Raw genomic sequence first — 20,884 nt, forward strand, 5'->3', positions numbered from 1 at the left:
TTTTATATTGATAAACATTTTTATTCTAATATTATAGTAATAATTCAAGTACAATTTTCTTCGAAAAGTCAGCTCTGTTAAAACAAAACTTGTTAAATATCTTTCATCAAACATAAGCATATTCTTTTCAATCCCCCACAGCAGTCAGAGCCATGTAGCAGAGATAAGATTTTTTTTAAGCCTACTACATTTTGTTATTGCTAAAAAATCTGAATTAGTTGTCAAGGTTTCACAGCAGTCATTAATTAACTTTTGAAAGCTCTATCAGATACTCTGACATAAAATCATGAATCCAGATATCGGTGTCTGGCAACGATGTGTCCACTAAATAGACCACTACTTTCCGGTCCCAAGGGTTAGCATTTTCAATGACTGTCTGCACCAGTGCCACCAGAGGTTTCTTCTCCACATGATTTCGAAACACCATTGAAGCCTCCTCAGACCACTGGTTGCACTTCACTCCTAGGAGGAAGACAGGAAGAGGGGGCAGTGAGGAGTCAAAGGAGCTTTTCTTTGATCCATTATGATGGAAAATTATTTAGTCAATCCAAAGTAGCTTAAGCATCCCAGGTTAGACTTGCCTCAACTGAAAAACGGTTACTAAACAATCTTAAACCACTCCAGCTTATAGTTTTTCTACTTTGAATGGAGTCACTCTGGAAACCTTTAACTGAAAAACAAGTTTCACTTGAGACTTAACATTGTATTATAAAATGAGGTAATAATGACTACTGCACAACCCCCATACATAAAGTATATGTATATTTAAACTAATAACAGTCAGAATAAAATGTATCATATTAAATGACATTTCTCTCATTAAAATTTTTTTTCTGATGGACCAAATATCGTAAAAAAGAAAAAAGAATTATTGTATGATTCATTTACAGTATAGTTATTTAAAATTATACACAGCATCGTGGGAAAAGCACTGAACTGAAAGTCAAGAGACTCAGTTACTATTCCCAGCTCTTCCTCTATCGGGTGGTGTGGTCTTGGGCAAATCAGCTGATCTCTCAGGCCTCACCTACGATAAAAGAACCTGGTTGGATCAGATCATGAGAAATCAAGTTGGAGAATTCTAAATTAGATTTTAAAACAAAGTTGGGACAAGAAAGTATATATTGGCCAGGCACAGTGGCTCACACCTGTAATCTCAGCACTTTGGGAAGCCAAGGCGGGTAGATATCTTGAGCTCAGGAGTTCAAGACCAGCCTGGGCAACATAGCCCCAGTCCTGTCTCTACAAAAAATACAAAAGTTAGCAGGGTGTGATGGCCTGTGCCTATAGTCCCAGCCACTCAGGAGGCTAAGGGAGGATCATTTGAGCCTGGGAGGTCAGGGCTGCAGTGAGCCATGATTGTGTCACTGCACTCCAGCCTGGGTGACAAAGTGAGACTCTGTCTCAAAAAAAAAAAGTATATATATTTCAAGAAATACAATTAAAATTAAGTCCACATATACTGGATTACATAAACTGTAAATTATGCCCCAAAGTAATGAAGGTATGGAAGTTTCAGACATAATTTTTTAAGACTTGCTATTTATATAGCAAATGGGCTAAATTCTTTGATTATTAATCTCCCACAAGAGAAGCCTAGAAATTTCATTTTATCTGCAGCAGCCCTGACAATTTTTGAGCCATGTTATATAAAAAGAAAAAAGTAACCCATTGGCAAGGTAAAAGATGATTCCACAGTATGGCTCCCTTTCTTTTAGGATTCAGCAAATTTTATGCACAGCCATGGTGCACTGATGCAAAGAATGCCCGTGTCAAGGCCAGATGTAATGAAGCAACAGCTCACTGGGAACCCTGAGAGGGTGGGCATCCAGTGATCCCATTTGTGAGCGGGTAAGGGGTAATCCCAAGGTCCCTGGAGAATCCTTAAAGCATTCCAATTTAAACACTCAGGGCATTCCCATGGGTTCCACTTAGAGTCCACAGAACTCCTCTGCATCTAGAGATATTCCTAAATATGTCAAAGGGCTTGGCTAGGTGTGAACCAAGTCTACCAAGTGATGACTCCAATGGCCATGTCACGACTGGTGACTTCCATGAAACTTCTAGTCTACGTCACTTCTCTCTAGTGGATGCCTATGTTGGCCCAAGAGAGACATACTCTTCACCACGCATAGTTTAATAGTTCCGGTACATATGATTTCAATTAATTATAAAATGGAGGTCCTCCCTTCAAAATGGATAATGTTATGCCCAGGAAGACTTTGTGACTTAGGAGCAAGTCACTAGGAAGAAAGAAGGCTTGGCAGACGTTAGCCTAGAAAAGGAACTGAGGACACGGATGGGACCCAACAGCAACGCTGTTTCAGATGTAAGTAGACAAAGAAACTTTCATGCATTTGGACTATGTGTTTTAGTTCACAAGGCAATTTCATATTCACTTTTTCATCTGATCCACGTATTAGTTCAGTCACACAGGCAGGATAAGGATTTACTGGTAATTTTATAAATAATCATGGGGTAGGTTTAGAAGTTAAATGACTTGAATCTCGGCCTTTTGACTTCAAAAATCACACTTTTCATGGAGAAGGAAGTATACAGTGAAGAAAGGCACACACTGAAGGGGCAGAGTGCTGAGTTTAAAGCTGTGGGATCTTGGACAAGATATAACTTCACTAAGCTGCTGTTCCCTGATGTGTATGATAGTTACAGTAACAGTACCTAAGCCTCCCAGCATGGGGAGAGTTCAATGAAATAAAGCAGTTGGTAGAACTCCTGCCTACCCATCTGGCATGTAAAAGCTTAGAAGTTGCTACTGCCTCTTTACAAGAAACAAAAAGTTGAACAAACAGATTATCAACAACTATTGCTAGGTCCATCAGAGAAGGAAGGTCACAAGGCAATTCACTGTCCCCAAAACCAGAGAGACAGGAAGATACTGAGCGTCAAAGCATACTACAGCAGAAACCAACGAGCAGAGGCCTGGAAACCGGAGGCGGGAACCCTAAACTGTAATTGACAAATTGCTGGGGGTACATGTAAATAAGTCTGAGAGTTAAAAACTCCGGGGGAACCCAGTTATAGGGCCCTGACTCCCACACTTTTGAGAGTTTTACCTCCAGAAGCACTACCTGGTACTCACAGTGAATATCAGGGAAAAATCACCTCATGCTTCCAGTTGGCGGAGGAGAAAAAGAACATTTTTAAATACACCAGAGCTTTCTGTTTTTCTTAACAAGCCCTGTCCTCATTTACCAGAGCCTGACCTGCCAGAGTTTTATAAAGCTTAACTTTCCTGGGGGAAGGGAAATACCCAACTCCACTCCCCTCTAGCTATCCCGCTCCACCTAAGCTGGGGGGAAAACCCTAAGGAGTACTGGTGAAGTTCCCAGTCCAGGCGCACAGGCTCAACAAAAGACTGAGACCTAATCATAGGACGACAGAACATCCCTCACACCCTAGACACACATTGCTGCTGTTACATTACAAAAGTCTTATTTACCCAGATTTCCTTTTACCCAATGTATCATGTCCACCTTTCAACAAAGAACTACAAGTGATATGGAAGGGAAAAAACACAGTTTGAAGAGACTGAGCAAGCATCAGAATCAGAGTCAGATATGGCAGGAATGCTAGAAATAATCAGACCAGGAATTTAAAACAACTACGATTAATATGTACCAGTGTTAATGGAAAAGCAGACAAAATTTAAGAACAGATGGAAAAGGGAAGCAGAAAGATAGAAATTCTAAGAAACAATAAAAAAGAAATGTGGGCTGGGTGCGGTGGCTCACACCTGTAATCCTAGCACTTTGGGAGGCTAAGACAGGAGGATCACCAAAGCTGGCGGATCACGAGGTCAGGAGTTCTAGAACAGTCTGGCCAACATGGTGAAAAGCCTGTCTCTACTAAAAATACAAAAATTAGCCGGGTGTGGTGGTGCGCGCAGATAGTCCCAGCTGCTCGGGAGGCTGAGGCAGAAGAACTGCTTGAACTTGGGAGGAGGAGGTTGCAGTGAGCCAAGATTGTGCCACTGCACTCCAGTGTGGGTGACAGAGCAAGACTCTGTCTCAAAAAAAAAAAAAAAAAAAAGAAATGCTAGAGGTCAGAAACACTATAAAAGAAAATAAGAATGTCTTGGGCTTCTTAATAGATTGGACTTGGCTGAGGGAAGATCTCTGAGATCAAGGATATGACAACAGAAACTTTCAAAACTGAAAAGCAAAGAGAAAAAAGACTGAAAAAAACAGAACAAAAATCTAAGATCTGTCAAAGGTGTAACAAATGCATAATGAGAAGGAGGGAAAGGAACAGAAACATTTGAAACAATAATGACTGAGAATTTCTCCAAATTAACGTCACACACTAAATCATAGATCCAGGAAGCTCAGAGAACACCAAGCAAGATAAATGTCCCCACCCAAAATATATCTAGGCATATCACATTCAAACTTTAGAAAATCAAAGATAAACAAAAATCTTGAAAGAGGCCAGAAGTAAAAAACCACCTTATCCATAGAAGAACAAAGATTCTTATCTTTGTTCTGACTTCTCAGAGAAGCATCTGACTTCTCAGAAATCACACAGCAAGAAGAGACTAGAGTGTTGAAAAGAAAAAAACGACCAGCTAGAGTTCTGTACCTTATGAAATTATCCTTCAAAAGTAAAGGAGAAATACAGACTCTCAGACAAACAAAAATTGGGAGAATTTGTTGCCAGCAGACCTGCCTTGGAAGAAATATTAAAGAAGTTCTTCAGCGAAGGAAAATAATATAGGTCAGAAATTCAGATCGACACAAAGAAAATCAGAGAATGAATAAGTGAAGGTAAAGTAAAACTTTTAAATTTCTTTTTCTTAATTCACCTACTAGATAGGGTTTATTCAAAATAATAGCAAAAATGTATTTGGTTCTGTGTGTGTGTGTGTGTGTGTGTGTGTGTGCGCGCGTGTGTGTGCGTATGTGCTTATATGTAAGTGAAGTAAATGACTGCAATGATACAGGAGCCTGGAGGAAGGAATTAAGATTATTTTGTTATTATACAGTACTTGCACTGTCTGTGAAACAGTGTAATGTCACATGAAAGTGGACTTGGATTAGTTCTAACTGTATATAGCAAACTCTAGGGCACCCACTAAGAAAAGGAAAAAATTGAGGTATAATTGATATCCTAATAAAGGAGAGAAAGTGGCATTACTTAAAATTCTCAATTAAAATCACAAAAAGCAGAAAAAGTGTAGAAGACAAAAATAAGCAAAGAACAAGGAAAACAAATAGAAAACAGCAACAAATATGGTAGATGTTAATCCTACTGTAATAATAATCACTTTAAATGTCAATAATTTAAATACACCAATTAAAAGACAGAGACTGTCAGAGTAAATAAAAAAATAAGAACCAACTACATATTATCTACAAGAAGACTACTTTAACTACAAAGACACATATAGAGTAAAAGTAAAGGGATGGAGAAAGATATACCATGTTAACACTAATTGAAAGAAAGCAGGAGTAGGTATATTCCTTTCAGGCAGAGCACACTTCAGTGCAAGAAAAGTTATCAGGGCTAAAGAGGGGCATTACATAACAGTAGAAGGGTCAGTTCTCCAAGAAGACATACCAATCCTTAATGTACATGCACCTAACAACAAAGCATCAAAATACATGCGGTAAAAACAGAGAGATCTGCAAGGAGAAATGAAAGCATCTACTCTCATAGGTAGAGATTTTAAAACCCCTTTATCAGAAATGGACATATCCAGAAGACATAAATGTAAGTAAGGACACAGGTGAACTCAACAGCATCATAAGTCAACCGGATGTAATTAACATCCGTAGACTACTTCATCCCAAAACAGCAGATTATACATTCTTCTCAAGCTCACATGGAACATTCACCAAGACAAACCACATTTTGGGAAATAAAACACACATTAACAATTTAAAAATAATACAATGTTTTCTCTTAGACCACAATGGAATTAAATTAGAAATCAGTAACAGAAAGATAGCTGGAAAATCCCCAAATACTTAGAGATTAAGCACAATTCTAAATAACACATGGGTCAAAGGATACATTTCAAGAGAAATTAAAAAGTATTTTGAGCTAAATGAAAATACAGCACATCAAAATTTGTGGGATGCAGTCAAAGCCGTACTTAGAGGGAAATTTGTAGCACCAAATGCATATATTAAACAGGAAGAAAGCTCTAAAGTGACTGGTAGGTTGCTTAGCACACCATAAGCACCAACAACTCTTAGCCACAATGCTGGTGATGGGCATGATGGTGCCATGCACTCATTCTTCACAGAGAAGCCTTCTCTGGGGAGTATAACTGTCATGTTTAACAAAACGTGTTGTTAGGAAAACCTGAACATTAGAAAGTGAAAATGAAAAAAAAAAAACACATTAAATCTGAAGAAGGTTTGAGTCTAAAGCAGACTAACTGGTGGTCATGCTACATGAAAGTGTTATTTTTTCTTTATATCCAATTACCACGGGCATTTCCCTTGAATTCTAGTAGGAAGACACAGAGAAGCTGGCAAATATTTCAAAATAAGGCAATATATAGCCTTCCAATAAAAGCTGGTCAATAAGTAAAAGAAGAACCTATATACACAATTTCTTTCATTGCTGACATCACATCACTTCTGTCACTGTGTTCCACAGATGGGGCAAGGTGCTGAGGACTGTGAGCAGCAGCAAAGGTATCAGGGAGGCACCCCTCAGCAATTTGGGCCTCAAAACCCTCTGCTAATGCTACAGGCCTCTGGGCTGAGCTTCATCCAGCTGCTCATGCTACATAATGGTAGGGTGCTCACAGGGGAGCCATCAACAGTTGCACTGCTTTCCCGAAAGGTTAAAGGGAAGTCTCATTAGACCACATTACAAAGAGGTGTGATTGTATGCCTGTTAAATTGGTTACTCACATTTTAATGATAATCAAGAGGCTGATGTGAATGTGGTGAAATTGCTCACTTGTATGCTGTTAGTTGTGCTGCAAACTGGAAACTCACTTGGTCATGAAAATGGTCATATATTCCATGACTCACGAATGTTTTAAGATTGCATAATACTCTATCATGTATTATAATTTATGCAATAATAATAAAGTATGATCCTCCCATTGGTTATTGTAATAGGTTGTTTCCATTGTTTTTTGGTTCATTTTAGCTAGTATAAAGATGCAGGGTTTTTCTTGATATTACAATAAAAATGTTCATCAATAGGGAAGTATTGATTAAACAGAATTTTTGCATCCATTAAAGATAAGTAGGAAAACCAAAAAACCACCCAGAAAGTCATTAGAAAACAGTACTAGATGAAGAAAAGCAGAATGCAGTGTTATACCTGTACTAAGATTATAGCTTTAGAAATATACTCATGCTTGAAACCAGAGACAGAAGGAGTAGGGAAAAGAGAAACAGCAGATATAATGATAGAGCACGACTGTAAGAGATCATTAAAATTATCTCCATTATGGTTGCAATATAATTAGTACAAAAAAACAAAAACCCAACATATCTAAACTCAAGAGGCCAATGATTCAGTACACGCTAAGTACCCAGGACAAAATGACAATATTGTATTGTTGTAGCATGAGTTCAGATTCCACAGAAATTACCTGCAAGTTGAGCTGTGACTGCTTGGAAGGGCAGCTTTCGGAACATGTCCACTAGGGGCTGTACTTTTCTTACGTTGACTAATTCGTGTTTGCCATAATCCAGCTCATACACAGACACCAGTCCATTGGTCAAGATTCCTTTTAAAAGCACCCTGTGCCACCTAGATGTACATTAGATTAAAAAGGAAGAGAAAACACATAAACTCAATACCTGCTTTAAGGGCAAGAAATATTTTATAAAAAGAAAAATTAATGCAAATTATGTTTATCAAAATTTAAAACTATATTGTCAAAAAAGTTTTAAAAGCATTTCCTGCTCCTTTTTCCAAAGCTTACTATTCTCTGCTTTGCCACTGTCTTATTTGATAGCGTTTGCTCATTCAAGAGACTTTTATGGGCCTCATGGAGTTAGTGAAGGAAACAGACACATAAACTGCCAACCATCACTAAGTAGAATGAAACAAACGCCATGGAGGATGACCAGGACAAAGCCAGGGGATCCCTTCACTGAAGGAGGGTGGACAGAAGATGGCCACATGTTTGGATATGGTACATGCTTGGAAGATGGAAAGAGAGAGGCAAGCAGGACCAGCTGGGGATGAAGAAACGCTTGAGAAGAAAAGCACAGAGGACTGGAGAGGGCATGGTGTTTTGGAGCAGAGCAAACGTTCCAGTATAGTTAGAGAGTGGAATGCATGGAAGAATGGAAGAGAAGTCAGACTAGGAAGGCAGGCTGGGGACAAATCAAGTAAGTTTTGGACAAAAGAAGTTTGTTTGCAATTTTAATAATGACAAGTAAGGACATTAAAAAAAGAACTAAACACAGGATTCAACCCACCACCTAAAATAAAGAACCTGGAAAAGGTAGAGGAGTAGGAGGGAAGTGGAGTATGGCTTCAGATCTGGAGCTCAAGGCACCAGAAGGAAATCTACTTAACCCTGCTGAAACTACATCAACATCATTAAAATGAGAAAAACCCAGACTTCAACGTTCATATATGAAAGATCACTTTAAAGTCCTACCTACATCAACATCATTAAAATGAGAAAAACCCTAGACTTCAAGGTTAATATATGAAAGATCATTTTAAAGTCCTATAGTCTCAAATACATGATTAAAAAGTATTACTACATGAAGGAAAGGAAGATTGTTCACAACAGCTAAAAGAAAGTGTCTATGGAGGTGGTCTCTGCTGCTAAATGGCGTAAATTGGCCTCTAGTTGAGGTGGCATGGTCAGTCATTCTCTGGAACAGGTTTACTAACCATAAGCCAGAAGCCCACCAGAACAGCAAGCCCTGTACCACAACACACTTCTGGACTGGGGTTGGCTGGAATGGACTTTTTTCTCCAGCGCGTAAACCCCTAGTATAGGAAACCCATGCAGCTGCTATAGGATGAACTACAGAGAAACCCCAAAACAAAAAGGTCAGCTTTCAACACTGTGACTGGGGGCTTCTGAGGGAACTCCAGAAATTTTCAGACAGGCTCAAAGTGCAGCAAGCAATACTCTATGAGTCCCAGCGACAACTGGGACACAGAAAGGATAATATGTACATGAGTTTTGGGGGCCAAACAGACCTGAATTAGAGTCCCATCTGGGCCATTTTCTAGTTGTGTCACCTTGGCTCTTTATTTAAGCTCTGGGCCTCGATCATCTCATGTTTAATATTTAATGTAAATTCACTTACAGAAATAATATATGGAAAGTGCCTGGGACATTACTTGGCTAATAATAGGCACTCGGCAAATGGTAGTTATCATCATTATTATTAAAATGAAGACAAGCTACTATAAATAAGAACTTGAGATCAAACTGAAGAGAAATTTTCACATGTGGAAACACTTTTGGTATAGGTTGCTAATTTGTGTAAGCACAAAAGGGGGTAAAAACACTTAGTTTCCACCAATAGCATCATCTTAATATTGTACAGGGCAAATTGGTGGTGGTCTGTGTTTTTAGTCTACAAATAAGTGGTATACAGCAGTGAAGAGAGAGTCACCAGAAAACTGATGTGTTGTATTTCTATTTAGTTTTCAACTTTCAAAACTAATAGCTTAAGTGAAGACTTCAGTTTTGACTAGTTTACTAAATTTCAGTACCGGCATCACCTGAAATTTGTTAAAAACAGATTCTGGAGCTCCATCTGCACAGATTCTGATTCAGAATGCCTGGGGTAAGGAAGAATAATCTGCATTTTTAATAGTTTTTCCAAGTTGTTCTTATGCTGAGATAGATTTGGAAGCCACTGTAATAAAAATATGTATCTAAAATTCCTAAGTCTTAACTTACCATAGTTGGGAACAAGGTTTAGTAAATAGTCCTGAGTCTAAACATTTTATACTGACTCAGTTCATGAAGTTTTTAAAAAATCAGATTATCTGTTTTTATATACAAAACATCCCTGGATTATCTGGGGCAAATTAACTGAAGTCCAAGCATCCTGGGGCAGAACGGTTCAAAGACATGGAGGGCAGAGTGGGGACTGTGAGGCCCATACTGCAGGTCTCCAGTTGATGTGTTCTCCTTCCTACCCAACCCCTTTCCTCCAAGGAGGATCTCCTTACCTGTAATCATCATTCATCTGCACCCCCAGAAAATGATGAACATTAGTTTGGTTTTTAACTGTCATTATCTTACAACGAGTTCTGATTGAGGCAAACCTATACAAACTGAATTAAACCTATTTATGTTTGTGGTCATAAATAACACAACAGTAGAAATGGCTTTTGAAAGAAGAAAAGCTTATGACATACAAATGGTATGTTTTTCAAAATGAGAGCTATTATACTTCACTTTGAGAGTTAAAAATTAGTTTTCATCTTCCATGAAAATGACAAAACTTTATACACGCCTATGTTTGCTATCTTAAAGAATTAAAACATTTCATATAAAAAAAAGCAGTTTGACCTTTTAAACTGAGTTTTGGGGTGGGTGTGTGTGTGTTCGGGAGGGGTGACTGTTCTTTGTGTTCAGCATCAACAAATAAGCTTGTTCATTTCTCCTAAGCAAGCTGGCAAAGGAACAGGATGGGCATTGTGCCATTTCCCAGGGCTTCACGGCCTGAGTGGAGAGTGGAGAGTGGAGAATGGGGTGTCTGGGCTTCACTTGGAGGAAACCAGCACATCCTGCAGGACTTTGGGGAGTGGGGGTGTGGACCCAAATGTGAAAATATTAGAAAAAAGACTGAAGTGCTAAAGAAATGTAAGAGAAAATAGGTTCTCAAAACCCCAAGGTCAAAGAGTAGTGAAATAAGCATTGTTGCTCCTTATGAAAGATGGCACAGATGCCAGGATACAGCTGACAACATAAAGCAAGAGTCTTGCCATCTTCCAACAAGTGATTTTTCTTCTAGGAATCTATCCCATAAATAAATAATCAGAAATGCAAATATTTATATTCACTATTATTTATAATAGTGAAAAATATAAGGAAAAAACCTTACATAACAAAATAGAATGGTATTTATGATTTCATTGGGAGAAAGGAATTCTGCATATCATGATTAAAATAGCCATTATAAAGTTTCCTGAAGAAATTTTATCACATAGAAAAATGTTTACAACATAATGTCAGGTGAAAAAAGCAGGTACTATATATACTAATTATAGTAATTAGTAAATTACTATAGGTAATTTTTATATATTTACTATAGGTAAAATTTACTATACCTAAATTTACTATAGGTAAAATTATATATACTAATAATATACCAACTATATAAATATGCACATATAATATTAGAGGAAATACATAAGTAGTTTAACAAGTGTTATGTGTGGGTGGTTGATTTTAATTTCTTATGCTTTTTTATATTTGAAAAATTTTCCACAATATTTTCATTTTTAAAATAAAAAGTCATTAAATGAAAAAAACCTAGTTATTTTCTGAATAAAAATATTTTTCTAATAGAAAAATAGAAAAAACATTTAAACATTCATTTTAGATATATAATTAGGTTTTAACAGTAATATGGCCAATAGATTTTTTGATAAATGACATCATTTTAAATACTAGAAAATCGCGAAAATTACTGGGTTTGTTTCACATTCAACATTCCCATTAGTACAGTTCAAAGTCCCCCTGCCTAGATTAAGCCTCTGGCATCATTTTACACATTTTTCTTAGGAGTAGAATAAAATGCTTTGTCCAAGGACCTACTTATTTTCCACTTTTGCAGCATACACTTGGTCTTTCTCCACTGCTATGTGGCGCTCTTCAGACACACTGTAATATAGAATCATCTCTTCCATCAGAACTTCCAACTTATGTATCTCCTGCCAAGGCTGGATGACAAAATAGCCTGGGTGACAGGCTACAGGCACGTACACATCCATGTGTTCCCCTGGCTTTGATAAGTGGACAGGAGGTGGCAATTCCTCCGTGGAGAAAGAGCTCGTGTGGTCCACCATGGACTTTTTGATGACATCTTTTAGGTTCTTTCTGAAATTCTCTCCAGTGTTGCCCGACACGGGCATGTTGCCATTTTTGCTGTCGGGAGAGCCAGCTCCACTGGATATGGCACTCAAAAACACATCCTTCTGATGCTTCCACAAGTCTGCATTTGTAATCTGGCGATTAATACTGCGATGAGGATCAGGGAAGTTCTTAGGGGTAAATAAATAAACATGTGCGATCCCTCTGGTTTCATCTACTTTTGTAACCTTTGGAAAACACAAAAAACAACATAAGAAATACAAGTTCACATTAAATTTTGAGAGGCAGTTATAATAACCGTAATCATTAAAACACAGTATTTTGCCAAAAACCTTGCTAAAATCCATTTTATTTAAGGAAAGATAAATGATCACAGCTTGGCAATGAATGGGCTCTGACGTCAAAATAGTCTAGGAAACAGTGCAGCCTTATGGAAATAAAAGATTTACTAATCTTTAAAAAGTCTGAGAAAACTTTATAACCTGCTACAGGTCATTATCATTGAGAGGAAGGGATTCTATATATCATGATTAAAATAGTTTAATGACATTTCAAAACACTTAAAGTAGAAATTATAAGTATGACGAACCCCCACGTACTCATCACCCAGCATCAATAATAAAAAACAATCACAATGATGGCAAAATGATTCATAAGTGTTCTGCTTAAGGCTGGTGTGTCTTCAAGACTGGGAAGGGAAGGAAAAGGCTCTGACATCCACCACATCTGTAAGCACCCCTCTATCAAATTCCTTGTCTGGTCCTAGTATATGTTCTCACACCCTTCCCCATCTCCATTACATGGGAGGAGACGGACCTGGGGAGAAAAAGAGGAAGCAAGTTCCAAAGAACGGGTCAAAATCAGTTTTACACTTTTTGTCCGGGAGACCTTCTGACTACCTAACCAACTTTCCTCTTTCGGCCAGAGGTGTGTTTGTATGGAAATACCATATATTAATAATTAGGATTGTACTGCTGTATGTCGCAAGGAGCTAGGTGACTGTTGGTTATTCTCATCAGCAACTCTGGTTTATCTTAGTAATGATAAAAATAAGATACTTCCAGCCACATCTATCTTTTACCAAATAGGGCTAGAAATGATAGGCAGGTACACAGGCCTGAAGAGAGGGAGATAACAGCAAGGCAATCCATCTACAATAATTTACTTAAAATGTTTTTTCTTTTTTCCAACAAGATGCCTCTATTACATTCATCCTCTGAAGTACTAATCAAATACTGACTGCGAATTCATTTTGATATTTATAATACAGAAGTACAGTTTTAAAAAGTAACAAAAAGTATTTTTATTGAGTAACCATCCAATATTCTGGCTTTAGGAGCTTAAAGAGTGGCTGAGAAAACAGTATTATCATGTGACAATTGAAGAATATGAAATAGTATATAATTAAGCATGTAATTGTACACTATAAACCCCAGAGGAATACAAAGACAGAAAAATCAGTGCTAGCTAGAATAATTTAGAGGTCTTCATGAAGATATTTTTCAAGGACATTTCATTTTAAATGTTTATATAAAACAGTCATACAATCTTCATCAGTTAACAGGGAAAAATTATCTTCTTAAATTTGTATTCTTGGATATATGAGCAATGTTTTTGATTTAAAGATGCAAAAGTACAGAAAAAGAAACAAGAGCTAGTGAAATAAGTACAGCAGATTAAATAAACTTTACGAAAAAGAGGCTAAAAACCACAACTATAAACAAATGATTTGTTTATAATCTATGCTACTTTATGAATAAAAAAGAAATAGAGGACTTATTTAAATGATCTTTAGAAACATTCATCAAGAGATCTGTGGTCCCTCTGTTGGGGACTTAATTCCTTACCATGAAGCAAAATAGAAATGAAGAACCATCTCTTCTACATTAATAATGTGAAAAACTATAAGAAGAGTTTAAAAATAATACTGGAGACATAGGATAACTTCTTAAATAAAAAAGAATTAAACCATAAAATATCTTACAGCTACACTTGTAGCCAATTTCCTGAATATAAAAAATGTGTTGGATGTGGAAGCATCCATTTTACAGTGAGATAAAATTCCTTCACAAAATCTAAATGAGCCCTGACAGCTGCCGGCTCCCTTTCTAAATGTATCAGGCCCAATAAGATAACTAACCTTAATGCTACAGTCCGAGCAATTCAAAACAGAATCTCTTAACCAAAGCACTGCATCTGGTGTCCACATGCCAATAGATTGTGGAAGATCTGCTAAACAGCACTTAATGGCCTGAAAAGAAAATATGACGGAAAAGTAAATACACCATGTTAAAATATCTAGTTATGAGTAATGTTAATATTATTTTCCTACAAATCAAATGTTACCAAGATAGACAGCAAGCAACAACAGCTAATAATGACAATTACAGTTCCTGGTTTGAGCATCTGCTATGTTCCCAACTCTATTTATGTAACTACTATTGTCTTTACTCCTTTATGAGCCAGGGCTTACCCCCAGCACTCCATATACTTCCCACCATACAATATTTCTGCATGACAGGTGTTGCAGCCCCATTTCACAGACGGGGAAATGGACTCAGAAAGACTGCATAAGATACCAAAGTTGCAAAGACAGGGTTGGAACTTTTATCAAGGTCTACCCTCTACCTCAACTTAAAAAAAAAAACAAAAAAAACTGCCATTTGGAGGAAATCTGACTCCTGCTGCTTCATTCAGCACTTCCTGAGTACCTCGTGGATACCAGGCACATTTGTTTGCCCTTTGAAGGAAGCTGTAATGAGAATTAAGGAGGGTGAGAAAAACTGAAATCCACAGGTCTCTAAAAGCCTCATTTTCCCCAGTGTTTTTTACCTCCTACTGTCATTATACAAGCATCTGTAGAATGGCTACAGTAGAGGCTAAAAAGTGAACTCAGGGATTTCCTTCAGCTTCAAGCAAACCCTTGAATCAATAGAAGCAATTTTGTGAAGGGGATGAAACTCAGTTCCAGGATTCCTTTTCCTCTCTGAGCCCCTTCCCGTCTTCCTGCTTTCCTCCCTCAGGAGCTCTAAGTCTCTCGCTCTGCTGGCTGGATGTGGTACCTTTCTTGTTGGAGAAGAGGTCACTCAGAGCAGAGACAGCACACTTGAATTTCTGCAGGGGCTGGGCAGGCAACGAGGGAGTGAGGCAGGCCCAATGGGGCCAGCAGAGGAGAAGGCCCCAAGCTCCTTAGGAGCACTGCCCCACAAGAACAGTGCTCAGCAGAGTCCGATTTTCCAATTTGTCAAGAGAGAAGCTAGAAGCAGGATTTTTTGTGTGAAATTTTCTAATTTTAAAATGCTGGCAACCAATTCACATTTTTAAAATACTGTAAGAGCCAAGAGCCAAAACTCCGTATGTAAGGGTTGGCTTTGGCTGACAGTCCATTGGTCTGGTACTCTGATTTAGACTCTTGGAGAGATGCTGTGAGCCAGAGGCTTGGGCTAGCTGGTTTTTAAGGTTCTCCCAACCAATAGTCTTCATATTTCTCAAATAATAAACCTAGATAAGGTTATGAAAAAAAACTTTAGTAATTGCTAATGCCATAGCATACAGGTGGTACTGTTGCGGACTTTCAGAGCGTCGCAGTGGTGGGACAGATTCCCAACTGCCCTCCACCCCAGGGGATCTTTTCCAGGTAAGGCTGGCCCTGCCTGGCTGTTCCAACAAGAGGTATTATTAAGTCAGAGTAGCACTTAAAGGTCTATCAATTTCCAGAACTATGGCTGAGCAATGGACAGTAAAAATGATTTTGAAAAAAGCTTCTCTGTAATAGTCACGGCTAGAAAAAGCAATGGTGATGGGAGGGAGAGACATGTCAAAAGCCATGCTAATTATGGACAATGTTTTATTCACTGAGTTTGATGGCAGAAGATGTCTTCTTGAAAATATTAGTAAATAGGCATCTTGAAGTTGTAGAATACTGAATAGTTTTATTTTTTAAAAGATATTAATTTGTGCACAAAACCCTCTACTTCTCTTAAAGGTAGTGAGTAGTTCTAAAAAATTCAAAATATTCAAAATCCTTATCATCTGAACGTTCACGAATAAAGAAAGGATTGACTGAAGTTAATCTTTTAATTAAAATGTATGGTGGGGAAGTCACTGAGAAAATGATTATGTCTAAACAGATTTCCAAAGAAAATGGTTACCTAAACTAAAAACTCTAAAAATAAACATTTATACACAATATTCTGGAACTGTATATAAGTCAGTACTGGCATCTAATTATCAAAATGGAACCTGTAACTGGACAACACAGCTTAATGACTAGATGTTCTTGAAAACAAACATTTCTCAAACAACAGTCTGTAAATATGACTGGTCTTGTCTAAGTCAGCCACGTTTTACTTCTGAAAACTAGTAGACAACTACATTTGGAAAATTTCCAATTTTCTTAAAAATTAATGAGATCAAAACTGAGAAGGCATCTTACAATAAGATTATGAACACATCCAAATCTGTTCCAGCAAATCTCCCAGGCTGGTAACATAGTACCTGAGGTGGTATTGCAATCATTTCTTGTAGGAACCGAGGTGGAATTTCCCTGAGCTCTGACACTTTCACAGATGTCACAGTGCCCGAGTCCAGGAACTGAACATCAAGAGCTCGGCTGCTGTGAACGTTTGTGATCTGAAATGAGATAAGTGTTGGCTAATTTATTAGCATATTCAAAAAACAGAAATGCTTCTGTGCAATTATATTTTGTACAATCCTGAATTGCATATTAAAAGCAATAGACTAACAATGTTAAAATTTTCCCTTAATTTAAAATGTATTTACTTATTATATTATTATTATTATTATTATTTTGGGATGGAGTTTTGTTCTGTTGTCCAGGCTGGAGTGCAGTGCTGCAATCTCGGCTCATTGCAACCTCCGACTCCCGGGTTCAAGTGATTCTCCTGCCTCCGCCTCCTGAGTAGCTGGGATGACAGGTGCCCACCACCACACCCAGCTACTTTTTTTGTATTTTTTAGTAGAGATGCAGTTTCACCATGTTGGCCAGGCTGGTCTCAAACTCCTGACCTCAAAAGGTCCACCCACCTTGGCCTCCCAAAGTGCTGGGATTACAGGTGTGAGTCACTGCACCCAGCCTACTAATTATTGTTTTAGAGTAGAATTGCTTTCAACACCTAATCAGTAATAATCAGCAAACTGATAATAAACTGTAAAATAAGTATAGTAATATTTATTATTTCTCCAATTCTAGGACATGATTTATTACAAAATGATTTGATACATTATTATATACTGCTGATTAAAAGATACAGTCTGTTCTCCAAAATATTACAATATAAAGGAAAAACTATTGTTTTGGGGTCAAAACAATAATTACCTTTGCAATTATTTGTATAACTATCAAGAATAAATACATGATTAAACATAGGATCTGCTTTTCACTAATTATTTTTCCTTCCCTGACTTTCCATACATCACTAAGAGAACGAGTACTCAAACCTTTTGTCTACCTTGAAGGTAGACAATATACAATTTGATAGTAACAAAAATAATACTAGATATTTATCTAAAGTATTTAGACATACACCAAGAAGGCTTCTTTTTACCAAAAATGCATAACCAAAATTTAAACATGAAGATACTCAAATTGTGAGATACTTTACAACATAATGCTATTCTTCAAAAAGTCAGGAACAGCAAAGAAAGGCTGGAGTATACTAGCCAGACTGGAGTATACTAAGAAGGCATGACAACTAAAGACAATGTGGGATCCAGATTGGATGCTGGAGCAGAAAAAGGACTTTGTGGGACATTTGGGAAATGTATGTTCTATAGATTAACTAATGGTTTTGTATTAATGTCAATTTCCTGGCTTTGAAAATTGTGCAATGGTTATATAGATGTTAACATTTGCAGAAGGTAAAAAGCCAATGAGACCTCTTTGTGCTATTTTTGCAACTTGTAAAAAAGGAAATTATTTCAAAATAAAAAGCTTAAAAAGTTGGTATGCATACACTTATATATTTTAAACTAAATTACACAGAACTTTAAGATCTGAAGAATGCCATGATCTTTTCAACGAGTCATGTTTTTGAAGCTTATCCCTAGGCACATATCCCTTGGTCATATGACCCGAGATTTCAGTCTTCTGACATACATTCACATTAATAGCAATAATTACTTCAAAACTGCTACTCTCATTAAAGTAGACATGACCAAGTTTTATTTAAATAATGAAAAAAATCAATTAAGTTATCAATATGTTGCTGCGTAGCATTTAAAAAATTCAATAAAGCAATGATTCTTACCTTTTGGGGGTTGATTTGAGAATCTTATAAAATTATGCATACTTTTCCCCCAAAATATATAATACAAGCACACAAACAATTTGCATACAATTCCAGGAGGGTTGAGGGACCCCCTGAAAGTTGAGGTCCTTGCATCTAGGTTAAGAACCTCTGTATCAAAGGAAAAAAAGAAAAAGAAAAAAAATCAAGCCAATGTTTTTTCTTATTTTTTAGTTTTTTTTTTTTTTTTTTTTTTTCTCTTTGGTTATGTAGAGATGGTATCTCACTATTGTGCCCAGGCTGGTCTCAAACTCCTGACATCAAGTCATCCTCCTGCCTTGGCCTCCCAAAATGCTGGTATTACAGGTGTGTGCCACCTCAAACTAGATGAAGAAAGATAGAGGGAGGGAAAGCAACCACAAAAATCCAAAACCTGCATTTTTAAAAAACATACAGAAACACAGGATAAACCATAACAAAATTCAAGTTCATAATTGAGCTTGCAAGAAAATAAGACAATTGTTAGTGACTAGACATAGAAGAGTATGTGAACATTAAAGCCAAAATAGTCCTGAGCAGGAGACACGGCCTTAGATCCAGGCAGGAGGGAGGGAGGATCTGACACTGCCCCACGAAGCCATAGCTCTTAAAGGGATATACTCTCAATGGAAGGGCAACTTTGGACAGCAATTAAGCAAGATCTAGTAAAACTGAAGATATGCATTCCCAATACCTAGAAACTCCATTCCTATGTATGTACCCTGGAAGATACAGACAGGAAGGTTCAAAAAATTAGGAACAATCTAAATATCCATCATCAGGAAGATGGAGTGATAACGTTGGCATATTCATAGTGTTGAATCATACAGCAGTAAAAATAGATGAACTAGAGCTGCACACATCAACATGAATGAATCTCACAAACATAATGAATGAAAAAGCATGACCAATACCTCTTACTACTTATATCAAGTTTTTAAATATTTATTCATTTAGTTATATTTATTCATTTACCTTTATATTCCATACACATATTTATTAATATATTTCCACTATTTATATATAAAAATATACAGTAAAAGTGTGTATCTACAAGTACAAATACAGTAAGAATATAAACAAGTAAGAATGAGAAAAAACAAATGAAACTGGGGTGGAGGCAGAAGAAAGGAGATATAAACTTTCTTCGACCATAACTTCGACCAGGAAACTTCAACCACACTGGTCGTGTTTTATTTCATAAACTGGTGATGAGTCTGTGAGTATTTATTCCATTTTTTAAAAAACCTATGTGTATATTTCAAATATTTCACAATAAGTTAAGATTAAAAAGCCAAGTGACTGATTTTTACCTCTACTCGTAACCATTTTCCTTTGCAATGGAAGAGGCAGATTTTCCCACAGAAGGGTAATGAAACAAAGCACTCGGAGGTCATGTGCTACAAAACAGAAATGCATGATACTCTTATTACTCCTAGCAAAGAGCATATTGCTACGCCATTAGAAAAACAGATTGCTGTGGCACTGGCAGACTTAACCAACATGTAATCAGACTTCCTGTGAGCCCTTCCCCTGCAGGAAGCACGCTGCAATGGATGCAGCAAATACACAGGGTTATAAAATTTTTGTCTTGTTACTCATACATTTGTTGACATCAGTAGTTTACTCTCCCTACATGCACATGGCTCATATATCAGCATTGTTAACATTTCTAAAAACATTAGCCTAATATCATTATGATTCACTTAGGTACTGGCTCCATCAGTTACACATGAAGAGAGGTGTTGAATCTGACAAAAAGGAGAGCAGCATGGATGAAAAGTGAGGAGGGTGCGTGAGCTGTCTGTAGGCCTATTCTTTTTCATCTCTTCACATTTAGATGCAAAGATAACAGTTTTCTAAATTAAATGTTTTCTAAAGAAAACATTTTTCTAAACAAATTCTAAAAACAAAGAAATGTTATCAATACGAATATGTATGTCAGTGCCAGTTAAATACCAACAAATCACAGCTGTAAAGATGAAGTCTCCTCATCTTCCTCTTCCGCTGTAGTTTGAAGTTGGGGGTATCTGCCCATGGTCTCTTTCTGTTCAGGGTGTGTGTTTCTACTCTCCCCAAAGGCAATGTCTCACTTAGGTTACGAGTGCAGTAGGAAATATCGAGTCATTTTCACTACCATAGGTTACAAGGACAACATCCATACAAATGAGTCCACTGGAGTCAGCTAAGCTGGGGGTTTCAGATTTTTCAGAGATAGACTTAAAATTAAACCTCTGTAACACAGAACAAGATAAAGCTATAGGAATGTCTCAGTTCCAGACTGTACTTTGAACGCGGGTTTAAACTGATTCAGTGCATATTTTGGCGTACCTAATCTACATACGACACTAGATTCGGTAGTGTAAGGGATACAGAAAATTGGTAAGGTACAGTCTACGCCCTCAAGAAGCATACACTCTAGAAAGGCAAATAAGTACCCAGATAGCTAACGTGCAAACTGAACATGAATGCCCTGAGGGGCCTGATGTGCTTTGTGGGTTAGAGGGAAGGGTTCACTTCCAGGGACGAGGGGGTAAGGGCAGAAGTGGCAGTAGGGTTTAGTGATTTGGAAACCACA

At 37.3% G+C, this 20,884-nt stretch overlaps 1 protein-coding gene across 2 annotated transcripts in view; it reads right to left on the minus strand.

Annotated features, from left to right (window-relative positions):
- TDRD7 (tudor domain containing 7) overlaps nucleotides 1-20,884 on the minus strand; it is an 81,935-nt gene continuing 61,051 nt past the window's right edge. For both annotated transcript variants that reach the window (XM_033238034.1, XM_033238035.1), the window contains 6 exons: nucleotides 19,620-19,706; nucleotides 16,517-16,651; nucleotides 14,160-14,270; nucleotides 11,744-12,246; nucleotides 7,583-7,743; nucleotides 1-462 (listed from right to left, as the gene is read on the minus strand). In XM_033238034.1, coding sequence (XP_033093925.1) covers nucleotides 242-462; nucleotides 7,583-7,743; nucleotides 11,744-12,246; nucleotides 14,160-14,270; nucleotides 16,517-16,651; nucleotides 19,620-19,706 — 1,218 coding nt within the window. In that variant the 3' untranslated portion in view covers nucleotides 1-241. The remainder of the gene's footprint in view (nucleotides 463-7,582; nucleotides 7,744-11,743; nucleotides 12,247-14,159; nucleotides 14,271-16,516; nucleotides 16,652-19,619; nucleotides 19,707-20,884) is intronic.

Source organism: Trachypithecus francoisi, unplaced genomic scaffold, assembly GCF_009764315.1.
Source record: "Trachypithecus francoisi isolate TF-2019V2 unplaced genomic scaffold, Tfra_2.0 Lachesis_group16, whole genome shotgun sequence".
NCBI lineage: Eukaryota > Metazoa > Chordata > Mammalia > Primates > Cercopithecidae > Trachypithecus > Trachypithecus francoisi.